General features: G+C 42.0%; 2 protein-coding genes across 2 annotated transcripts in view; one reads left to right on the forward strand and one right to left on the reverse strand.

The window, feature by feature from the left end:
* Positions 1-1,798: 1,798 nt before the first annotated feature.
* LOC311237947 (laminin subunit alpha-1-like) lies at positions 1,799-20,090 on the forward strand (the record flags this gene model as incomplete). The annotated part of the gene is made up of 13 exons (XM_084325923.1): positions 1,799-1,926; positions 2,080-2,194; positions 2,406-2,576; positions 4,091-4,239; positions 4,756-4,950; positions 8,708-8,891; positions 12,164-12,270; positions 14,108-14,294; positions 14,715-14,867; positions 15,840-15,993; positions 16,651-16,784; positions 18,180-18,390; positions 18,627-20,090. The coding sequence occupies 13 exons, from the start codon at positions 1,799-1,801 to the stop codon at positions 18,779-18,781; spliced, it is 2,043 nt and encodes a 680-aa protein (XP_084182049.1). The 3' UTR covers positions 18,782-20,090.
* Positions 19,348-25,519, reverse strand: part of LOC311237948 (rho GTPase-activating protein 28-like) — a gene marked incomplete at its 3' end in the record, with an annotated part of 60,058 nt that continues 53,886 nt past the window's right edge. Inside the window, exons 10-11 of the mRNA XM_084325924.1 lie at positions 19,529-19,532; positions 19,348-19,370 (exon numbers count right to left, since the gene is read on the reverse strand). Of these exons, the coding sequence (XP_084182050.1) occupies positions 19,348-19,370; positions 19,529-19,532 (27 nt within the window). The remainder of the gene's footprint in view (positions 19,371-19,528; positions 19,533-25,519) is intronic.

Raw genomic sequence — 25,519 nt, forward strand, 5'->3', positions numbered from 1 at the left:
AAAGGATATTCAACTTTTAATGAAAGAACAAAACGGAAGGAAAAGATAACTTCACAAAGGCAACATGATTATACATAGATCCAAAAGGACAAAGATCAACACTTAAATCCAAAGAGAAGAGGGTCTATATCAGAGAAAACAAAGCAGCAAGGAGCCAATGGCCGACATCAGCTAAAGGCTAGCCAGGTAGGCTACTGACACCAGGCCACACACAGCTTTGGCCAACGGCCCAACGCTACCCAAGCTACACAAACTACCAAGACAATGAATTCACACACAGCACATGTCGTATCTCCAAATGTTGTGAAGTAACATATGTTTTGCCTGGAAAAAAACATCGTTATTAACAAAACATTCGGGAGGGGAAGGAAGGAAGAGTGGGGTAATGTCATGACATTTTCATTAATCTTACCTGCACCAAGGAACGCAGGGCGAAAGGCCGCAACACAGGTCTCCACGTTGACAAAAGGCCTCTCGCTGGCGGGACAAAAATAAGCTATGGCCAGAGCCTTGTCATGGTGCAGGCCCGACTACATCTTCTGTCAAAGATGATGTCGTAGTCAGAGTGCCAGAACCCCCTGCTATTCTCACGGCTAATGTCAAAGGTCGTAGCACAAGCTAACAGCTAACTAGTCTCTAGGCTAACTGATAGCATCAAACGAACGTTCCCAGCCGAGCCGACAGCTAACGTCGTAGCTAAACAGCTAACTGGCTAACAGTTAGCTCAACCAGGCTATCGCTAACCATTAGCTAACGCAGAAGCAAGCTATTACATACAGGTGCTGACACCAGGCCACACACCGTTAGCTACTAGTAGTACTACAACAGCTAGTCGGCCAGTTTGGCTCCAGAGAGAGAGAGAGAGAGAGAGAGAGAGAGATATCCACGGCGGGAATAGAATAGAGTTAATAGAATAGGTTAAAAACTCACCAAACGTCCAAGAGGATGGAGACAACCGCGTGGAGTTGACGAAGTTCATCTGCCAAACGACCATCCTCTTCATCTTGGCTGCATGCGCTGTCTCTAGGTTAGCTAACGCTAGTTAGCCTTTAGCTAAGCTAGCTACTAGCCGACATCATCATGGCTATATCCCGACTGCACCATGACAAGGCTCCGGCCATTTGTCCCGCCAGCGAGAGGCCTTTCGTCAACGTTCCTTGGTGACCGACCGACTGATAATGACCGACCTCTTCGTCTTGGCTGGCATAACTAAGCATAATAGTCAAAAGCTGCACGCGCGAAATAGTCAAACGCAGCTGACGCACGCCGGCGTACTACACATGATGTAAGTAACCACTCCCTTCGTTGAAACCAATAGTATGTCTGCTGCAGAGCCCCAGAGCTCCAATAGTGAGTATGTCTGCAGACCCAGGAACAAGTCAGACACATTCTACAAACGTGTCTAATGTGAAATATATAAGCATATAAGCAAAACTAGATTTTAGGTCTGTGATGAAAAAGGGCCTCGCGGGAAGGGGGGCCTCGCAAAAAAAAATATAATAATAATAATAAATAAAAAATATTTTTTTTTAATTATTTTTTTTTTTTTTTTGTGCGAGGCCCCCCTTCCCGCGAGGCCCTGTGCGACCGCACTGCTCACACACCCCCTGAGGCGGCCCTGACTACTATCACTACTACTACAACTACTACTATTCATCACAACATTTCACACATTTAAATGCTACAAATATTACATCTGCATAAGAAATTAGTTTCTTCAACTCTAACCTCCAGATGACCTGTTTGATGCCATCTGTAAAACTTAACACAATAACTTTGTTCAGGCTACCTGTCCATCATGGCGGCTGACCAATCATCAGAGAAAGAGGTTGTGGAGGCGGAGTCTCCTGGAACCGCCTCTGATCTCAACCGCTCTGACCTGGACCCAATCTACATCGGAGGACTGCCTGCTTCTAGACCAATCAGGTAAGAGTTTCCCATCACCTGACCACAGTTTGGATGTTTTGGATTTTTGGAATAATCATTTTCAACCCTTATACTCTCTTTCTCTCTCTCCCTCTCTCTCTTGGTCTGTTTATCTCGCTATCTATCTCTGTATTTTTGTCTCTCTCTCTCTAGGCGTCAGGTAGTATCCAGGTCGTATGTTGGCTGTATAAATAGCGTGGAGATCGCTCGTTCAAACTTTGACCTGCTACGGGACTCTTATGGGGTCAAAAAGGGCTGTGTGCTGGAGGTGAGATGACAGGACCACCTCACCCCCCTCTCTCTCTCATTTAATTTAACCAGTTATGGATATAATGCGCTTTTGTTCTTAACTTCTATTTGTTTTAACATCTCTGGCATTTTCTCCCTCTCTCTCTCTCTCTCTCTCTCTCTCTCTCTCTCTCTCTCTCTCTCTCTCTCTCTCTCTCTCTCTCTCTCTCTCTCTCTCTCTCTCTCTCTAGGCTGTGAGGAGTGTGTCTGTGTTGAGAGGAGGTTTTGTCCAGCTGTCAGATCTCTCTCTGGGCCAGCAGGGGGAGCTACTGCTCTCCTTCTCCACCAGGAACGAGTCTGGACTCATCCTGGCCGGATTCACCAAACCCAGTGCTCTGAGGAGGCGTAGACACGCTAAACAGGTACAGAGGAGGAGGGGAGAGAAGGGAGTGGGAGGGAGAGGAAATACGTTTTCACTTTTATTTTGGGTGAAGCACACATAGATATATATAAAGACTAGATTACTCACCCGTGCTGCTGGCCAACGGAGACCAACGTTGCCACATGGTGGCCATCTTGCTACAGGGTAGCATGCCCACTCATAACATGAATGTCTATAGTGCATGTACTATGAAATAACCATAGCTTGCAAAATTTTGGTTTGTTAAAAAACGTCAGAGATGTAGTTATCATACTGCATACTTATAATGGACTTTCATATGAAAATATGTTTTTTTTAATAAAAATTCTTCCAGGCAAGAATCATAGCCACGTTAACACTTTGATTGCACTGCCCAAGCTTAATTCCTTTTTACCCCCTTGAATGCCCAAGGCCACTTCAATGTTAACGTTAATATCGCCTAATCTATGTTTTAAATTATGGCTATGTGTCTAATCTGCCCGTCACATTATCAATGACCTATTTCCAGTCAACATTGTCGAAGCAGATTGTTTTTTTATCGGTTCATTTCCGTTTCATAGCATTTAGAAAAACCCTCGTTTTCACTGAGAAAAAAGAGGTTTCCATGATAATCGCCTTTTAAAGGAATATTCTAGAACGTTGTCATTGTTCGGCCTATTTATGAATAGTTTTCAAATAAACGCTAGATTATCGATAGTATATGTGTACGCATGCACGCTCGTGGCGCGCGCTGAAAATCGCTTCTCCTATTTCCTGACGGCGCGCATAGTCAAACAGCCATATCACATAATCACATAAACGCTTATAATATCCGTGAAAACGAGTCTGATTATCCTTAGACTTGTAACATAGATTCCTTACCTGAGATCAGATGGTATCCAAATGGATTATTCCAATTCCTGATCGCCATTCGAAAAAATCTATATTTTTATTGATTCACCGTGTATACAGTACAGTAAAACACATATTCCCCGCGGCTCCGAGAGTCCAGCATGAAGCTGGTAGATGCCGGCTGCGTGAGTGAGAAGTAAAATGTGGAGTGCAGGTTTTTTCAATCCAAAAGGGTGAATTACCACCTGGGAGACGATAGGGGGCGCTTTTTTCACATCTGAGCGCCTGAGGTAGCTGAATTTCCAACGGTAGACTTGGTTGATGAAATATGATTTCAGATGGGAAAAAAAAAAGAGGAGAAAATACGAGAATTCTCGTGAGTGGGCATTCAACCCGCGGGGGGTAAACCCGAGAAATCTCGGGCGTGGCATGCAAAGTGTTAATAACGTTTGTAATAAACCAAACCGTTTGTAAATATGTTAAGATTTCAACGAGAGTATTTTTGTTTGTGCAGATCACTCACCTTAAAGCAGTAGCACCGTAGCAAGATGGCCGCCCGTGAACTACACGGGAGACTCCGCCTTGCGCCATCTAGTCTTTATATATATATATCTATGGAAGCGCCCCTCTAAGTGCTTAAATGCATATCTGCCCTCTTAACTTTGTGTGTGTGTGTGTGTGCAGGCCTTCCTAGCTGTCCAGCTGGTTTCCGGGCGGATGGAGGTGGAGCTAAGCCTTGGAGGCGGGGCCAGCCATAGGGTGGTGGTGAAGCCACGGAGTGGATTGTTGGCAGACGGAACGGAGCACTCCCTCATCATTAGCAGAGACAAGAAGTAAGTGTCCATGAACAGGATGTAGGTGCCCCTAACTCCACACATCAGACCAAACTAAATGCAATAAATACCAAATGCTTGAAAGGGTTAACCGGCTGTTGTGTGGCAGTGAAAGGGTTAACCGTTTGGTAGTGCGGCATCTCTCCGCACTACCCCCTCCATCTCTCTCTGTCCATCTCTCCTCTCATTTCTCTCTCTATGTCTATCTCTCCCTCCATCTCTCTCTATGTCTATCTCTCCCTCCATCTCTCTCTATGTCTATCTCTCCCTCCATCTCTCTCTATGTTTATCTCTCCCTCCATCTCTCTCTCTATGCTGTAGTTTGTCTGTTTATCTAACTGGAGTTTTAGCTCCTATTTGAATCAATGGGTTTGAGCTCAAAATCTGAATTCTCTCTCTCTCTCTCTCTCTCTCTCTCTCTCTCTCTCTCTCTCTCTCTCTCTCTCTCTCTCTCTCTCTCTCTCTCTCTCTCTCTCTCTCTCTCTCTCTCTCTCTCTCTCTCTCTCTCTCTCTCAGGACTCTGTCAGTGCAGGTAGATGAGAACCCCAAGGAGTCAATCTCTCTGTCAGTGGGGGGAGCCGCCTCTCTATCTCTGTCCTCGGTTTTTATTGGTGGGCTGCCCCAAGGGGAGGGACTTCCTCTTCCAAGCAGAATACAGGATACCGCCACGTCATTCCACGGCTGTATCAGGAACATCGCTGTTGATGGAGTGTAAGATACACACACACACACACACACACACACACACACACACACACACACACACACACCTAGCCAACACAGCCTCTAAGGCAGCGGTTCTCAAACTACGGGTCGTGACCCAAAGTGGGGTTGTGGGTAGGTGACAGTGTAAACAAATTTAAATGTATGTTCTGGCAACATATTTTGGCTAAATATGCCTCGTTTTATAAATGTGTATGGATAACATAGTGCTGTAATAAAAATGTCTAATAAATATGCATGATCAAGTTCAACAACGTGTGCTTTTATTTTGATATTCCTTAATTCCACGTTGAAATGACTCGATACTAGGGGAGTAACGGTACGTGTATACGTCACGCGAATTTACGGTACGTGGCTCACGGTGCGGTACGTGCAGCCATACGAAGAATACGTCTCATACATACCACTAGGTGAAACTATGGTTGCACATTTTACAAATCTATGCTCAATATCTTTACTTTACTTTACACTGGCTTACTAATAGTTTTAACACAGAAGGTCATTCATTTAACATTGCATATCAAGCTTGGAATGCCACATTTAGATGATGAATAAAACGTTGAAGCTTGTAAAGGCATGAACAAGCCGACAGAACAAATGAACGTGCACTCTGCACTCGGCTGTTTCTCCCCTCCTCTCCTCCCCTCCTCTCCTCCCCTTGCCTACAGGTGTCACTGAAACAAAACCAACCATGAATGATACAGTATGTTTGTAACACAGCATATACAATAGGCTGGAAATGTTCATCGTTTTCTTGTTCGCCTAATAATGTTAACCAATGGAAAGACACACACACGCACACACACAAACACACCAACTTTCTTCCGCGCTACTTTCCAACTGATCAGAGAGAGAAAAAACACGCAAACGTACTTTTGCTGATCTGGACTGGTCCTTTGAGCTCTTCTCCAGTCGAGCTGCTACGGTGTTTAAATCCAAAATATTGATAAATCCTCTCATTGTTGTGTAACATGGCATCTCTTCTCTAGTCTTTCTCTGCGTCACGTGAAGTAAAATCTACTCTAGAAGTGAAAGTGAAACTATACAACGGTGGGGGCAGTATAGGCAATTTATTTACTCAAGTGGATTCCTGAACACAGAATGACACCGTTATCACTGACAGCCCTTTTACACCGGCCAGGCTCCGTGCTGGAGCCGGTTCCCGAACGTAATCTCGCACCAGCCGGCGCGTTCAGACCGGGATTAATTGGTTCAGAACGTGACAAATCGGTGCTCAGCTGGCACCGGAAAATTGTTGTTTTTTTCCTCGCGAACCGTGACATCATCAGTGGGCGTGTCATATTCTAGGCTTTGAAGACGAGTAAACGGGGGAAAGTAGCGAGTCGGTATTGCACTCAACCGATCCATTCAACAGGAAGCCATTTGCGACTGCTCTCAAAACGAGATTAGATTCAAATGTATTGTTATGATACAGCACAAGTACAATATACCATCCAACCAGAGTGGATAAAGAAATGCTCCAGAAATGCGTGGAGAAAGGCTTAGCGAGCCTCAACGCGCGAGCGCACACACAAAAGCACACACACTGAATCATTCCAGCAAAGTAGACTTTTATTCAAGTTCAAGTTTCAAGTTTCTTTAATAGTTGTCATACAGAAGTACAGAATACTTTTGTACAAAATGCTTCTTACTGTTGCGCTCCAGAGACTGTGCATGACAAGATAAGTATGAAATAAAAACATGGTAAAAATTAGAAGTAAAAAAAAAGAGGTCACAGTGTTCAGTTTAGACATATGTACAATGTTCGTAGACGTAGTTACCATACAATATACAATACTGTGCAGTGTACTAATATACAATACTATATAGTGCAAGGCATAAATGGACGAGGTGCAGTTTAGGTACAATTCACAGTAGGTGTACGAGTTGTAGTGCAAATCCTTTATCAATAAATATAAAGTGTAAGTGTGTTTGTGTGATCTAAAGTGTGGAGAGTGGGTGCTGCAGTGTGTTGTTTGTTTGAGTGAGTGTGTGCGTGTGGGTGTGTGTGCTGTGTGCATTTGATGGTTGTTGCATAGTGATTATTGTTCGTTTAGCGATTATTGTTCGTTTAGCAGCCTGATGGCCTGGGGATAGAAGCTCCTTCTGAGTCTTTCTGTGCTCGCCTTAAGACTCCGGTATCGCTTGCCTGACGGCAGCAGTTCAAAGAGGCAGTTGTTCGGGTGGCTCGAGTCCTTAATAATTCTCTTAGCCTTCCCCTTGCACCGCTTGTTGTAAATGTTCTGGAGGGTGGGAAGCCCCCCTCTAATTGTGCGTTCGGCTGAACGTGTCACTCTTTGTAGTCTGCTACGGTCTTGTGCAGTGCTATTCCCAAACCAGGAGGTGATGTTGCCGGTCAGGATGCTCTCTATTGTACATGAGTAGAAGTTCCTAAGGATCTTCTGACTGACTTGGAACTTCCTTAGGCGCCTGAGGAAGTAGAGGCGTTGTCGTGCCTTCTTCACAACACTGTCAATGTGTGTGGTCCATGTCAAGTCCTCGGATATGTGGGCTCCGAGGTACTTGAAACTGTTCACTCTCTCAACCGGTGCCCCGTCGATGCTGAGGGGGCTGTAGTCCTTGACCCCCGACCTCCTGAAGTCCACAATCATCTCTTTTGTTTTGCTGACGTTCAGGGAGAGGCAGTTCTCCTGACACCACTGTGACAGGTTCTCTACCTCTTCCAGGTAGGCCCTTTCGTCGTTGGCAGAGATCAGGCCCACCACTACTGTGTCATCAGCAAATTTGATGATGGTGTTGTTGTTCCGCTGTGCTACGCAGTCATGTGTGTACAGGGAGTAGAGGAGGGGGCTCAGAACACAGCCCTGGGGGGCCCCTATGTTGAGCGTGATGGATGAGGAGGTGCAGTTGCCGGCTCTTACCACCTGGGGTCTGCCCGTCAGGAAGTCCAGGACCCACTGGCACAGGTCATAGTTCAAGCCCAGGTCCCTGAGCTTGGCTATGAGTTTGGAGGGGACTATGGTATTGAATGCTGAGCTGTAGTCGATGAACAGCATTCTCACATAGTTCCCCTGCCTCTTGTCCAGATGTGATGCTGCTGTGTGCAGCACATGGGCTATGGCGTCCTCCGTGGACCTGTTGGGGCGATATGCAAATTGCAGAGGGTCCAGGTTGATGGGGAGGGAGGAACAGATTATTATTCTAATGACTGTTTTAATGGGTATCATAGTAGTAAGTCCTACTGTAGAACATGACATATTAGCATGACATCTGATTTATTAATGCCAATACTAAAAATTAGGGACAAATGCAATTGGCACAAGTGTAAATGATGGATTAGTCACTCACAGTTAACAACTGAGCGATTAGCTCAACTGGTAAGTCCACTGGCAGTGGATCCTATGGTCACAGGTTCAAATCTCTTGCTTCCAAAAGTTTCTTTTCTTTAACGTTGTTAATTCATTTATCCACTCTGGTTGGATCGTGTATTGTACTTGTGCTGTATAATGACAATACATTTGAATCTAATCTCATTTTGAAATCGCTACCTGTTGAGTGGATCAGCATGGTGCAATGCCACACCTCCGAAGCTGTCTGCCACTGTCGTGTCCATAGGCAGCGTAGCGATTTCAAAATGAGATTCGATTCAAATGTATTGTTTGAGAACCCCTGCTCTAAGATAAACAGACTGCAAGCTCTAACTAACCTAACACAGTATTTAAGGTAAACAGTAATAGTGCTAGCAAAAGATAGTCTCTTCTAATTGATTGATGGTTCTCCACAGGCTAATCGACCTATCCAGGGCTGTAAGGTATGAGGGGGTGGAGCTAGACAGCTGCCTATTGGAGGAGAGGGCCAGTAGGATAGTTCTTCCTGATGACCCGGAAGTGGAACCCACTCCTGACCCCGCCCAGCCGGTAATGGCCCCGCCCACCCAGCTCAACGCTCTGACGCCAGGACCACTGACGGTAAAACACACACACACACACACACTAATAGTAAAACTCCTACATACACAATAACATACACACACACTGATGTTAAAACTCACATACACAATAACACACAAACACAATAATGGTAAAACTCACATACAATAACACACACACTCTAATGGTAAAACGCTTGCATGCACACACAGACACACACACACACACACACACTCTCAAACAAAACTCAAACACACAATAACACACATACACACACACACACACTAATGGTAAAACTCACACATACACAATAACATACACACACACTAATGTTAAAACTCACATACACAATAACATGCACACACAATAATGGTAAAACTCACATACAATAACACACACACGCACTAATGGTAAAACGCTTGTATGCACGCACACACACTAATGGTAAAACTCACACATACACAATAACACACACACACACCAATGGCAAAACATACAAACACAAATACACACATTCAAACACACTAATGGTAAAATGCTCTAATATATAGGGCTGTCTTAAATACTTCGAAGCTTCGAAGCTTCGTTCGATGGCACGAGCTTCGAATTTTAATTTTTTTTTGCCTCCAAAATCTTGCTCCTCCATTCCAATGAAACGAAAGTAAGCGGCGCCTCGACTCCACCTCTCTACAACAAGCACATGGAGATTATCTGTGTTGAAAACAACAAGGACATGTGCAGCAGACATGTCGACGAAGAAGTCATCAGACGTGTGGTTACACTTTAAAATATGCAAAGACAATGCCTCTACAACAACTTTGTCAAATCACCTAAAAAACGCAAGTATCGTTGTACACGACCAGGGCCGCGGGAACTCAGTTATCGTTGGGGGTGCTGAGATAAGTGATATTTATAATAACGTCATAGGCGGCGCCGGCGGGTTGCGCTGAAGGGGAGGCAATGGCCGCGCAGCGCGCAATTTTTTTCCTCTTTTAATATATAGTGCAAATTAAGTGTTTAAATGAAGGCATCCAATAATAGATTAACCATTGTCTTACCTCCTTAATGCAGCAAAATGCAACGTTTCGTCTTGGCATCAATAATCTTTTCTGCCTGGTGCAGCCTGGTAGCGTAAAGATTTTCCCTAACCCACTTTCAGTTCCACGTTCGGGATCCCTTTGTTTATATGCCTAAACACCGGTCTGTATAGCAGGGAACACTGCATTATCGAGACAGCGCCCCTATGAGGATCTTTTCCGAATTCTAAGAGTAGGGTAAATCTGCAGTGCCGCTCAATGACATTGAGTAGGATATGGTATTACAATGGAATAAAAGCCAAAACAACCTTGCAGTTACAACTCCCTGCCAGGTGGGGGTGCTGCAGACCCCGCTGTGTCCCTGTACACGACGGCGACGCCACACAAAACATTAATAAGGCTATGCCTATGCTGCTATGACTAATGTGTTACCAAGTTGGCTAATTTAATTGTAATCATCTGCTTTTGTAGGTGCATTGTCTGATATAATTATAAATTATAAATTAAATATAATATAATTGTTTGCTTGATAGACGAAGGTTGCAACATAATTATGTAATGTCATGTCGTTGGCTGTGAGAGCAGCCCCACTGCACCCAGGCAGCGCAGCCGAGTGAAACCTTGTTGGCACAGTCACGAAAGGGGCTACTTAATTAATTAATCCAATCCACTTTATTTATAGAGCACATTTAAAAACAACAAAGTTTACCAAAGTGCTGTACAAGTCCCACAACATAAGATTTTTTTTTTTTTTTTTTTTTTAAGCTTCGAATTAAAATCGAAGCTCGGCCCCGAAGCTTCGATTGCCAAAAAAAGCTTCGAAGGTCAGCCCTACTAATATATTGGCCATTGCTACTGGTTATTAATAATGGGTCATTGGTTATTAACACTTTCAGTGCCACGAGGTGGCGCCAGAGTTAGCTCTTGAATGCCACCATTGGCGCCAATGTTACGCTTAATATCGCCTAATCTATGTTTTAAATTATGGCTATGTGTCTAATCTGCCCGTCGCTTATCAAATAATCCTTTTCCAGTCAGTGCTGTCAAGGCAGATTGGTTTTTTATCGCTTCATTTCCGTTTGAGAGCATTTTGAAAAGCACCCGTTTTGAGGTAAAAAACAGTCCATTCTGGATCATTCTATGATAATCGTCTTTTACTGGAATATTCCAGAACGTTGATATTTGTCGGCCTATTTATGAATCGTTTTCAAATAAACGCTAGATGATCAATATTATACGTGCACGCACGCACATTCGAGCCGCGCACGGATAATCGCCGTGTTCATTTCCTCTTGGATTTTTACAGTGAAACCGATAGAGCCCATTTCACAAAACAGCTTATCTTCATCAAAATGAGTCTGATTATCCTAACACTGATAACATAGATTCCTTACCTGACATCAGATGGTATCCAACTGGTATATTCCAATTCCTGATCACCATTCGAAAAAATCGATAAGTGTATAGATCCAACGTGATACAGTAGTACACATGATTCCAAGGGGCTCAGAGGATCCAGAATGAACTCTGATAACCCCGGCTGCATCAGTGGACTGGAAAATGTGGAGTACAGGATTTTTTTCCCCATCCATTTTCATTGAGTCCATTCCAAAATCCCTTATGTCATCTGGGAGACGATAGGGGGCGCTTTTTTCCACATCTGATCGCCGGCGGCGCTCGGGTAGACTAGGGTAGGCTCGCGTGATGCAATATGATTTCAGATCGCTAAAAGAAAATTATAAAAAAATATCCGAGAAATCTTGTGAGTGGCTTTCAACGAGATATTAATAATTCCGAGAAAACTCGTGAGTGGCATAGAAAGTGTTAATGGGTATTTGATTATTAATAACATGTTATTTCTTATTAATAGCAGGTTATTGCTTGTGATTATAGGCTAGTTTTAGTTTCAGTTTCAATCATTGTAATTATTGTAATTATTGATGCGTAATATTATTGATTATTGATATATTGTTATTACTTATTGATTTTAAGTATTGAGTATTGGGTATCAATTAAATTACATTTTAAATTAGAATGTAAATAATTGATAATTGATGTGTGTTTATTGGTTACTGTTATGTGATATCAGTTGATTATTGTTGGTTATTGATTATTGGTTATTGACATATTGCTGGTTATTGATGACTAATTATTAGTCAATGCATAGTTATTGATTATTGAAGTGTGGTCATTGGTTATTGATATGATTATTGATTAATGCTATGCATATTGATTCATTATATATGATTTTATTGGTTATTGATCTGCTTCCAGTGTGCTTTGGATGTGGAGCCTGGCTTCCTGTCATCAGGCATTCAGTTTGGTTTGTCCAGACACAGTCACATGACCCTCGCCATCAACCCCAACGCTGTCCGCAAAAGGTAACACAGACACACACACATTTGAATGATTTATTTATGTAATACTTTATGTATAAGTCTGTCAAGGACATAAACATTAATGTTATGGTCCAGTTCGCCTCAGTCCGTTACCACCACAAACAACCTCTGCATTTAGATTCTGACAGGGCAAAACTGTCAAACTAGCAAACTATATGCAGACAAATGCAGTCGTGTTTGTTATTTCGGTGAATAACATCGAGCCATAACGTTAATATTTCCTCTTATAGTCACTTCAGCAACATGTCATAACGTTGAGCCATAACGTTAATATTTCCTCTCATAGTCACTTCAGCAACATGTTTCATTTAATTTCAAACCTTTATTTATTCTCGAAAAGACAAGATTTTTTAAATTTTCAATGTCGTCGAGACTTTACAGACATTTCAATGCATACATTTCTACAATATAACAATAATAAATATGAATAACTATCTATATAGTACTTTTCACACATGGACCGCAGGCCAGAGTGCCCCACAGCAATTAGTATAAAATGAACATAGGCATAAAATCAGCACACAATTGACAGAATAAAAAAACAATGCATAAATTGCAGACATAAGAATAGGTATAAAAGTAGTGCAATGTAAATGTGCAGACTTAAGAATAGGAATAAAATAAGTGCAATGTCGCTCGAAGGCATATGAACCCCCCCTGGAACAGCCAGTCCCCCAACACCCCACACATCAATCCCTACCACATCCCCATCCAAGACACCCCCCGATAAAGCACGCCATGACCGATGTAATTTCCAAACATAAACAGGATTGTCAAGGAATTATCTAACACATCCACTATAGGTCTACACTAGAGCTCTTCGCTCTAGACGGCTTGTTCCGCTCCGCTAATCGCTCATGTTGACCCCGCCCCCAGCTCGCTCACCGCTCACCTTCATTTACGAATCAAGCGCTCCCCGCTCCACATCGCTCCACAGCTCGCTCGGCAGAATATATTTTTTGGAGCATGATGTAAATGAGCTTGATTTGACCAAACTACAACAGTCTACACCCCCTGGGCCCCTTAACAATTGTTTGTATTGAGCCGTATTGTAATTGTACCCATTCTGCAATGTTAAATAACGTAATATCCATTCAACTAGCTCTACTAAGCGATGGTAGCTAGCCTAGCCACAATGCTATGGTCGCTGCCATTCACGTTAGCATGTAAGCTAACAACAACAACAATGGTGGAATATACTTTGGTCTAGCAGGATGTGAGTGACGGTTCACCCTTCTCATTGGTTGAAAATGGCCTTCATGTTTGTACATCGCCACCTGTTGCTTTGGCATTGTACTACATGTATATTACATCAGTGTTAAACCACTGTGAGCGGCCCGGAGCGGATTGGAGCGGAGGAGAACTCTCGCTCCGGAAGTCGCGCCGACCCATTTTAAAATCCACTCCGCCGCTCACTTCAAAACCACCCGCTCCGCTCCCCGCGCCGCTCACATGCTCTGGTCTACACAGAGGGATTGACCTTCAGAGCAAAGTTACCAGACTGCCAGTTTTGCAGACATGCAAATGAGAACTTATGGGAGCCACCTATAATGAACAAATAATTGATAATAGACAAGTATGTGTTCCTTATGTTTTCAGCTCATGCATTGAGGGCAAACATTTTTTTATTAGCAATGGAATCTTTTCTCCCCATTGAACCGTACCGAACCCAAAACCATATGAACCCAACCATGACTTTTGTGAATCGTTCCACCCCTAACACACACACACACATTATGTTCTTGAAATGTAAGGTTGGTTTTCCTCTCTTCTCATCTCCTCTTTCTCCTCTCATCTGCTTATTTCCTCTCCTCTCTAGTTTCTCAGTGAAATTGTCTGTGCGTACCCATGCCCAGAATGGTTTGGTCTACTATATGGCCCATGCCAATCAGATGGACTACGCCACTCTACAGCTGGCAGGGGGGAGGCTGGTGTTCACAGTAGATCTGGGAAAAGGAGCCATGTCCGTCTCCACTGAGCCCGTTAGTGATGGACAGTGGCACACTGTGAGTTACACACACACACACACACACATATACACACACACCTTATTTGTATGTATATCAACCTTTGTTTATTCTTGAAAAGACAATTGAGGTCACCCTCATTTTCAATGTCGTCGAGACTTTACAGACATTTCAATGCACACATTTCTACAATATAACAATAATAAATATGAATAACTATATTATAGTACTTTTCACACATGGACCGCAGTCCAGAGTGCACCACAGCAATTAGAATAAAATGGACATAGGCATAAAATCAGCACACAAATTGACAGAATAAAAAACAATGCATAAATTGCAGACATAAGGATAGGCATAAAAGACAATAAAAGTATCTCTCTCTCTCTCTCTCTCTCTCTCTCTCTCTCTCTCTCTCTCTCTCTCTCTCTCTCTCTCTCTCTCTCTCTCCGTCTCTAGGTGCGTACTGATCTGTCTAAGAGGAGTATCCGGGTGTCTCTGGACAGTGTTTCATCGGATCCAGTCTCGGTGAAGGGCAACACTCTGGACGTCCAGCCGACTCTGTACCTGGGAGGACTTCCGCACACATACACCGCTAAGAGGATAGGCAATGTATGATACTCACACATACACTGCTAACCGGATAGGCAATAATATGATACTCACACATACACTGCTAACCGGATAGGCAATAATATGATACTCACACATACACTGCTAACCGGATAGGCAATAATATGATACACACTAGCGGTGTGCAGAGCCGTCATTATCTGTATCTGTTCAACCAACACAATTATCTGGATTTGGATTTGGAAATGGGTGTGTTTTATACAATACAAGATGGGAACAGATGTCACGTTAAATCCGGCAAATATATTTTCTAACCTAATATTCATTGGAAATGCAATTGTTGTGCCTTCAAAGCATCAAACTTATTCAATATTGACATATAATGAATTATGAATATATATATGTATACCTCATCATACTGTACTTGTTATCTGTACTTGTGCTCTCTCTCTCTCTTTATTCTTATTTTTAACTAAACTAAGTGTTATGAACTGCCCCCCCCCCCCCCCCCCCCCTTAACTGGGGGACATTGAATAATACAGAAATATTGACAAGTTATAGTAGACATGAACTTTTTTGCCTGTTTTATTATTATTTTTATGGAGTGCACACGCACGCAATACATATAATTAATTTCACATGCATAACTCATGACGGCGATTTAAGACAAGCTTAAGACAAGCTTTCTCTAGGCTTTTGAAATGTAGGGGAGACCTTGCTCTCATGGAGCAGCAGAGATACTAGAGAAAACTTGTTTGACGCACAACTTAAATATGGTTACTGATATTTCCGTGGGTCCAAACAAAGAAACGGGACAGTCCTAAAGGTAGTTTTGATGGCAGTCCGACAGGTAGTTTTTGACGGTGAACAGATGTTGCGCCTAGGTGGAGCATGCTGCGTCAACAAGCTCATAATAGACCGGCTGTCTTGTCAGTGGAGCGACAGTAGCCCCAGCAGATGGTCTCTATAGACCACAAACACTGACTGAACTCTCTCAATCACTCTCTCTAGATAACGGCCAGTCTACCAGGTTGTCTCCAGGCTGTCAGTATGAACAACACAAAGTTGAACATCTCAAGTCCCACCTCCCAACATAATACTACTTCCTGCTTCACCGATGACCAGACAGGAAGTTACTTCGATGGCACCGGATTCGCTGCTCTCAGTGAGTGTGTGTGTGTGTGTGTGCTCCTCACGACCTCTCTGCTGCGGCCAGGCAAACCTCCTCCAGCGCCCGAGACCCAAACTGAGAGCACCACAGACTGTGGATGCTTTTAAAAAAGGGCCTGAAAAACTCATCTTTTTAATAAGAGCCTTTTGTTGATTTGTATCTAGTTTGAGCTCCACACATTTGATGTTCTTTGACCAGTTTTAGCCCTTCTTATTTTATGTTTTTTACTCTTTTACTAGTTTTAGTGTTCTTTTTACTCCTTACTAGTTTTAGTCTTGCTTATTTTATATTCTTTTTTTACTCTCTTGCTAGCTTTTATGTTCTTTTACAATGTAGAACTTTGAGATTTGCTCCACAATTATAAAGCGCCCTACAAATCAATATATTATTATTATTATTATTATTATTATTATTATTATTATTATTATTATTATTATTATTATTATTATTATTATTATTATTATTATTATTTATTATTAATATTATTATTATTATTATTATTATTATTATTATTATTATTATTATTATTATTATTATTATCGTGTTTGTATGTACTTGTGTGTGAGAGATTAACTTTTCTTGGTGCACTTTTTTCTGTTAAAACGTAACTAATTTAAACAATTGTATGCTTTGTGTGTGTGTGTATATCAGTGCGTAACGGCTATAAGGTGGGGTCTGACATGTCTGTATCGATGGAGCTTCGGACCAGCCAATCAGAAGCTGTTCTGCTGGGCATCAGCAGTGCCAAGGTGGACGCTATTGGACTAGAGATCATCAACGGACAGGTAGGCGTAACTTTAGTCTGCATGGACCACAGCAGACATGGGTCAATGTAACCATCTGGACGATGAAATGGCAACACTAGAATTCAAAGAGATCATTACAAATTATAATACATATATTTATATAGTATTTTCAATCTATAATGGAGAGAAGTCAGAATTAGTCTATTGGTCCTTTAACTGTTTAATTTGAATGTGTCTTCACTTTTCACAGTGATGTTTTCATGTCTTGTGGGGACATTCTATTGGACTTCTATTAATTTGCTGAGCCATAAATCATAACCATAACTACATGCAACACCTCTAAGCCCTGATCTTAACCATAACAACTACATGCAACACCTTTAAGCCCTGATCATAACAACTATAGTGACATGTCTTCATCAGGTTAACTGATAGTATCGTCCCGGTCTTACCTTACCTTACTAAACACCATTCAACTCTCAAGTCTCACGGAGTATTTTACATTTTACAAATGTCCTAACCTAGTTGTACAGTAAATGACCAAGTAAGGCTTTGTCAATATTCCAATGTACAGTGTAAAATGTGTGTGTGTCCCCTTCCCAACCCCCCCCCACCTCCAATGTACAGCCCTCACCCAACCCACCCAACCCCATTTATGTATGTATTGAGCTGTACTGTACTGTACCCATTCTGCAATCTGTTAATAAACTTTTCAATCAATCAATCACAGTGTGAATGGTGTTCAGTAAGGTATGCTGAGATTAGCTCAAACACACATCGTATTTACCTACAAACAAACACATTAGTTTAGGCTGGTCTTTGGTCTTTAAAGTCCCACTCAGTGAAATAGAAGTTATGTACAGAATATTGTAGATTATTTACATAATGGTATATACAACCGTTTTATGAAAAGAGTGTAACATTCAGAGCATTCAGTAAATACAATCAAGTATAAATACCATATATAGACCATATACCTTCTACATACGTAAATAGTATATTAATAGGGAGGTGTAGTCTGACGTCACTGGTTGTTCCACCCGTATAGGGATGTATCATTGGGAAAATGGATTATCGGCTATTGTAATAATTCTGCCGCATGGGAATTGAAAAGCTTTCCATTTTTGCATAAAATGAGTTCCCTTCTATCACTATCATTATTTTTTAAGCATTTTTGGTTGAAATAAAATTTGGCGATTTTTTTTGTATGATTAATTGCGAATATTTTCATGTTGAGCTATAGCTTGTGGATGAATAAGCACAGAAAGGTACACCATGCAAATGTTCATGCTTTATTTGTTTTAAACGAGACAATTTAGAAATGGGCAATGGGGAAATACATTGGGTTGGACAGAGGGTGGAACACGAAAAACGGCAATGACGTAACCACTACACCTCCCTATAGTGGTAATAATAATTATTATCTGTGTGCAGGTGGTGTTTCACGTCAACAACGGGGCTGGTCGTGTATCTGTGGTGTCGCCGGGCGGAGTATGTGATGGACGCTGGCACCAGCTGGTGGCCAAGAAGACTAAACACACCCTGAGTCTGACTGTGGACGGGCTGAGCAGCCTCACACACAACCCTCACCCACAATCCACCTCTGCAGAGACCAACAACCCTGTTTATATAGGAGGATACCCAGGTAAGAAATATATATATATACATACATATATACACACACATATATATTATATATATAGTACATAAACCAACAACAACAATTAGCTTAAAAATTACACCATATTCCCCCTTTCATACTGAAGTTATCTTGACCTTTGACCTTTCATTCTCTTTCCCGTTCCTCCCCCCACCTCCCATTTTCTCCCACTCCCTCTCTTTCTGCTTTCCCCCCTTCCCCCCCCCCCCCCCCCCCTCCAGTTGGAGTGAAGCAGAACTGTCTGTCTGTCAGAACCTGGTTCCGAGGCTGTTTGAGGAACATTCGGCTCAGCAAGACTCATGTCAGCCAGGATCTGGACCTGTCTGCTGCCTTCAACCAATCAGGAGTCACTGCCAACTCCTGTCCTGCAGCGTAAAGATACAGCACATAGATACTACACACTAGATCACATAGACACACAACACATAGATACTAAACACTATAAAACATACACAACACATAGATACTAAACACTATAAAACATACACAACACATAGATAATAAGTCTTTATTTGTCATCAGATTAACACACACACACACACACATGCGATGGGCGACCCACAGGAAAACACACACACACACACATGCACTGAGTCGCTGACGAAATGTTATCTGCACCTCCCATCCCGTCGTCCTTTCCCCCAAGGGCAGCCGGGAGCAGACAAGGGCTGCGGCGAGCGCCACGCCCGGGGACCAATCCAAGTGCTCCTGTCCGTCTTCGTCAGGGACGCGACAGCGTTAGCGATCTGTTGTGCATGTTTTTCCATTGGGTTTATCTTATCGGGGGGAAACCCTTGCGAGCACGGGGAGAGAACATGCAAACTCCACACAGAAAGGCCCGGGAGATACCCCCCCACCTGGGTAACTGGCAACACGGCAACCTGGTCCCCAAGCGGGAATCGAATCCACAACCTTCTAGCTGTGAGGCGACAGTGTTAACCCCTACACCACCGTGCCGCCAGATACTACACAATAGACCACATAGACACAACACATAGACACAACATATAGATACTACACTAGATTGCATAGATACAACACATAATATACTACACACTAGACCACATAGACACAACACAGATACTACACACTAGACTGCAGATACACAACAGATACTACACACTAGACTAGACCACATAGAGATACAACACAGAGACACACAAAACATAGATACTCCACACTAGACTGCATAGAGATACAACACATATTACTACACACTAGAAAACATAGACACAACACATAGATACTACACAATAGACCACATAGACACAACATATAGATACTACACACTAGACTGCATAGATACAACACAGACATAACACACTAGACCACATAGAGATACAACACATAGGTACTACACACTAGACTGCAGAGACAACATAGATACTACACACTAGACTGCAAAGACACAACACACCGATACATTCCACACTGCGTAGAGATTAGGGGTGTGATGATTAATTGACTGAATTGAATAAATCACTTGTAAATAGAAATGATAATGATAATTGATGCTTCGAACCATTCCATTGGTAGCAGTTTATTGTTCCAACGTGTCTAGTCTGACAGAAATACTAAATAAGAATAATTTCATTCAGAAGCTCTGATAATGCTCTAAAAAGAGCAGTTTTTTTTGTTTTATAATTCCATTTCTGTGCATTCATGGGAAAATAAAGTTCAATGTAAATGTTCAATTGTTGTTTTTTTGTGGCATTATGTGGGACCTCAGTACGACATTAGGACCTCAATATGACATTATGTGGGACCCAGGGTTCGCACAAGGTCCTTGAAGTGCTTAACCCATTCTCTGCCGGGCATTGTACCCATCATTGTACCCTCTCTGCCAGCGCTATAAGTCTATGGAGATGTTCACCTTCTTTGCAGGGCTATAACTTTTTAAATTGTATTGCTAAATTGACATTACTATGGCCCATTCAACATCAATTATCTATCGTTCAGGATGTAGGAACATTTTACTTTTTCATTCACACATGCATACTAAAATACCGTCTAGAGTATAAATATGTTTTTATCGTTTTCTGCAGTATTTCATAGAACGTGAGATATAGGCATAAATGCATATATTAGATGATCAAATGCAGTTTGATACCGATCAACGTTATATTAAAAATTTCAACTGTACATGGTCCTAAACGTCATGACTGGTCATCTGCGGGTGAACGGAGGGGGGGGGGGGGGGGTCGTTTATAATTCAATGACCGACATTAAATGATTTATGTAGTATGGGTGATATATTGATCAGAGCAGTTTGTATCGAAAATGGTAAAGAAAAACGCTGAAACTCACCCCAGTCTCCTCGTAGCGTTGAGCGATGAGAGTGGAGCAAACAGATCCCAATTATGGGATGTTGATCGATGCGATCCATTTCCGGTTTGTATATTACTAATACACGTCCAAATCATGTTGATTATTGAGTTATGGCAAAGATCCATATCGACGGTGTCTGTATTGAGCCCCGGGACGATAAGCGAGTGGCCGGACGAAAATAGAGGACGGACCGATCTACAATGGGCACTTCCGGTTTGGCAACTCGCCGATCGGCCACCTGGTGGCGGTATTGAAGCGTTGCAGAGTTGTGATGGCTCAGACAGCATCACCCAAGACTCCGTGGGTGAAATATTAATACCATGACGAAAATATGAAATATTGATCTAAAAAACGCCTTACGGAGTTATTGGCATACAACGCATGGCGGAGAAACCCGCCTTAACACGTGATTGGCGGAGAATGGGTTAAAGTGCTTGATTTTCTGAAAAAAATTATTCCTTGAAAACACAATTTTTTAACAAGGTGCTTAAAAAGTCTTTGAAATTAAAATCAACCATTCGCATTTAAAGTTTTGTTCATCCATTATAACATTGTTCTGAAAAAAGAATTTTCTTTAATTTAAAGTGTAACTAATTGTCGGAAATTGGTTTTAAGTCATAAATATTGGATCCGATTATTTTTTCTATAAAAAACAGCCTTCAACACATTGAGCGCCAGATGGCGCTGTGGGCGTATGGCCGTTTGTGCCAGCGCTGTAATGCAATGGGGGTAGATGCCGGTGTTTGTAGTGCTAAAACTATATTAAATATTGTAGCTATGGATCTAATAACGTCGATTGTCAGTGAGTTTCTTCCGGTCAACATGCAAAAAACTGATAATTTTTTCATCCATACATTTTCGTTTTATACCGTGGTGAATATGAGTAGTTTTAGAGTGATCCTGTGTAATCCCAGGAAACTCCGGCAAACAGCGCTTTACTACATTTCATTATAAATCGTGCCATTTATCGCCTGATTATTGAATCACTCTGAAATCAACGCTAGATTATCGGTATTATGTTTCATCATGCATGCACGAAGGGGGGGGGGGGGGGGGGGCGGCCCTCTGTGCTTTGATCCCCGCGATCGCGGGGAAAAGATTATCGGATCAACGCAAGATTGATAATATATAGTCCTTACCTTGTCCATGATGTACTGCAAAAAGAATAATCCAATTATCTGATCGCCATTCCAAATACTGGTCGCGGTCGTGTGTCCAACATTATCCACCAAAGAAAATGAACGGGGGGGCGGGGACACTCGATGCATCTGTTGTAACCGCTTGTCTTGCTGGAGTGTTTAGACCCCACTTGCACGCTGCAGCTCGGCCAGGAAAACAAACCACATCGTTTCAAATGGAGCGCAATAGCGGCCGCAAGGCGTTAGGCTGTGGTATCGGACCGTTGCGGTCTCAGACAGAGTGCCACACAGTCCTACAGCACAGCAGGATGAATTATGAATGGAAATAGCGAATAAAATAAATAACGATCATAATAACGAGTATACTCGTTGTTGGCGTCCAACGATTGGCGGGCTATAACGAGTTAACTCGTTAATGTATTAAAGGTGATTTGTATCCTTTTAAATGCCTTTTTTAAATGAAAAATTGTGCTTGGAAAAGTACTTGAAAGTCCACAGTAAGACATTATGACCTCAGTAGGACATTAGGTGAGGCCACAGTAGGACATTATGAGCTCACTAGGACATTAGATGAGGTCACAGTAAGACATTATGACCTCAGTAGGACATTAGATGAGGTCACAGTAAGACATTATGACCTCAGTAGGACATTAGATGAGGCCAGAGTAAGACATTATGACCTCAGTAGGACATTAGGACCTCAGTATGTCTGATGATGAATGTATCTCGCACACTTTGAGAAGGCAACATCTTCAGGCAGCAGTACAGGAAACTCACTGTTAAAACCATAACAGCGGACCTACACCAGGACAAAAAGTCAAGTCAATGTAGTTTAGTTTGCTACCATGTTGTGTTTTTACTATCAGCCTCATCACACAGACAGGCAAATTTATACAGGCAAGAATCATACAAAACATAATAATAATAATGAAAAAAAAATGTAGTTCACAGAATAGAGGGCAGCATTATCTTCTAAATAAAAACAACAAAAATAACATCCTGAATAGAAAAAAATTACTTTTAAATTAACTTCCATTAGATCAGGGGTCGCCAACCTTTTTGAAACCGAGAGCTACTTCATGTACTGAGTCATATGAAGGGCTACCAGTTTGATACTCTTCTGAAATAACAAATGTTCTCAGTTTGACTTTAGTTATATATTATTATCAATGCTAAATGATACTCATCTTTGTGAAGACACTGATCACATTAATGATTTCTCACTATAATTAACATTGACTGAACAAGGTGGGCAACAGATAATATCAATATTCAACAGGCTTGCCGTGGGCTACTCATGTGGTCCTTGGGGGCTACCTTGTTGTCCGCAGGCACAGTGTTAGTGATCCCTGGTTTAGATCATCAAAATTACCTCATTAGTCTGTTCTGGGGTCTCTAAGTAGGCTATGTCTAATACTAGGATGGTTGTAGGCTATGTCTAATACTAGGATGGTTGTAGGATATGTCGAATACTAGGATGGTTGTAGGAATGGAGTTTGAACATAAAACATGGTCCCTCATTAACAAGATTTCCATTTCCAGTCATCCTAATCTACCCCACAATGCAAAGTGTCTAACATGATTTTCTGTAAGCTAGCATTAGTGCTAACACTAGCTACCAACCATTAGAGCTAAGATACCAAATCATAAAGCTAACACTAGTGTTAATCAGAGACTAGCTTGACAAGCGTTGTATGCATTATATATACAAAGCTCTATAACAAAACGCTGTGGATTCGTTAAGTCAAAACGTGTCCGAACTAATAATTGCAGGTTTACATTGTGTTTTCAAAGGGATCAACAGAATGCTCAAACAAGCCGTTGCTGAAATACAGTCTAAGATTACCCTTTTCTCTCCCTTTAAATTTTTTTTTATACATTATACATTTCTCTCCCTTTTAATTTTTTTTTTATACATTTATTTATTAGTCGTCAAAGGTACAGTGGAATACAGTACACATTGAATGACACATTTTATATTTCCGCCCCCCCCCCTCACTCCAGGGTTCCCACAGAAAGTCTAGGACTTTCTCAAAAAAAAAAAAAAAAAAAGGATACAGTTCACTTTTAAGTGCTGTTTTCTATAGCAAAAAAAATAATAATAAATATAGAGAAAAAATGTAATCGGATCCAAGCCAATCTTTGACAATCAGCTTTATCTTAATTAAAAAAATAAATAAAAATAAATTCAATTTCTTGATTCAGTCATGGATGAACAAAAATCCTTAATGTGGTTGGTCGATTTGAATTTCAAGGACTTTCCAAGCACCCTTTTCTCTCCCGAGTTTCCTTACAAATCCTCCAGTCGACAAATGCTCGGTGCTGCTACCACTGATCGGTCGCCAATAAGATCAGCACCGAGCGTTCGTCGAGCTTTCCCAGAAAACCACGGCTCGGCTGGAGGATCCGCTGCAGTTTGTTATAGAGCTTTGTATATATATACATACTAGGGGTGTAACAGTACACATTCGTACCGAACCGTTTCAGTAAGGGACCTTCGGTTCAGTACACACTGTACCAAACGAATACAACGTTACTTTAACCACTAACGTGCTGAAATTATTTTTAAGTGCAGAATTTTATTCAAAACTTTAAGCCCCCCCCCCCCCCCCCCCCCCCTTACCAAAATATGACTTGCGCAAAGGGCAGGATGTTGTTCGTTCAGCCCACACACACCACTGAGAGATTACCTGTAATTTAGCCTCATAGTATGGGGAATGCAAACGACAAGCCAGAGCTAGCCAACACCTATCCCCCCCCCACACACACTTTCCCCCCCACACACACTTCCCTCCCCACACACACACACTTTCCCCCACTGTACCGAAATAAACCGTGAACCGTGACTTCAAAGCCGAGGTACGTACCGAACCGTGGTTGTTGTGTACCGTTACACCCCTAATACATATACTGTAATACATACAAAGCTCATCAACAGAGCTAATCAGAGACCATATGAATGGTTACGTAATCAATACTTCACGTCAAACGATGTGAGACTTAAATATGTCTGCCTCCATGTTTGATGTCTTTCAGCCTTATAGTGTGTTGCTATAAGATAATAACATCAGTGCTGAGTGCTAACAGTAGCTACATTAGAGTCATGTCAGCAGTCAGCCACCAACCGTTACTGCTAACATTGTACACTCAGGGGTGAGAGGAATCTTCCTGGTGTTTCTAAGCATCAGTTATACTAGTTGAGGTCATGACGCAGGTAGTGGATTCAGCTGAAGAATGATCTATGTCTATAGCACCATGTTTGTAGTTTGTAGAACTGTAGTTTATAGAGTTGTATGACATCACATCACAACATGCATGCGTTACTTATCGTAAGGTGGAGGGTGTTACTAGCTTTACCCTCGGTCAGGAACCTACTTCCGTGTCCCTCAATATCCTTGGTATTTTATATATAAATACTGTTTGTTCTTGATGGTGAGAGGAGGATCGTTGTTTTCAGTCCAACAACGTCAACAGACCAAGAATCTAACAACACTCAACATGTCCTTTTAGGGTTAGGAGGAGAAAGTCTCTCTCCATCCATCCATCTTCTCTCTCTGTGTGTGTGTGTCAGGGGTCTCGAGGTTTGAGGATCCAGTCACAGAGAGGGTTGATGTTATAAACCTCCAATAGAAGACTGTCAGCGTGGA

This window comes from Notolepis coatsorum (genome assembly GCF_963971535.1).
Source record: "Notolepis coatsorum genome assembly, chromosome: 12".
Classification (NCBI taxonomy): domain Eukaryota; kingdom Metazoa; phylum Chordata; class Actinopteri; order Aulopiformes; family Paralepididae; genus Notolepis; species Notolepis coatsorum.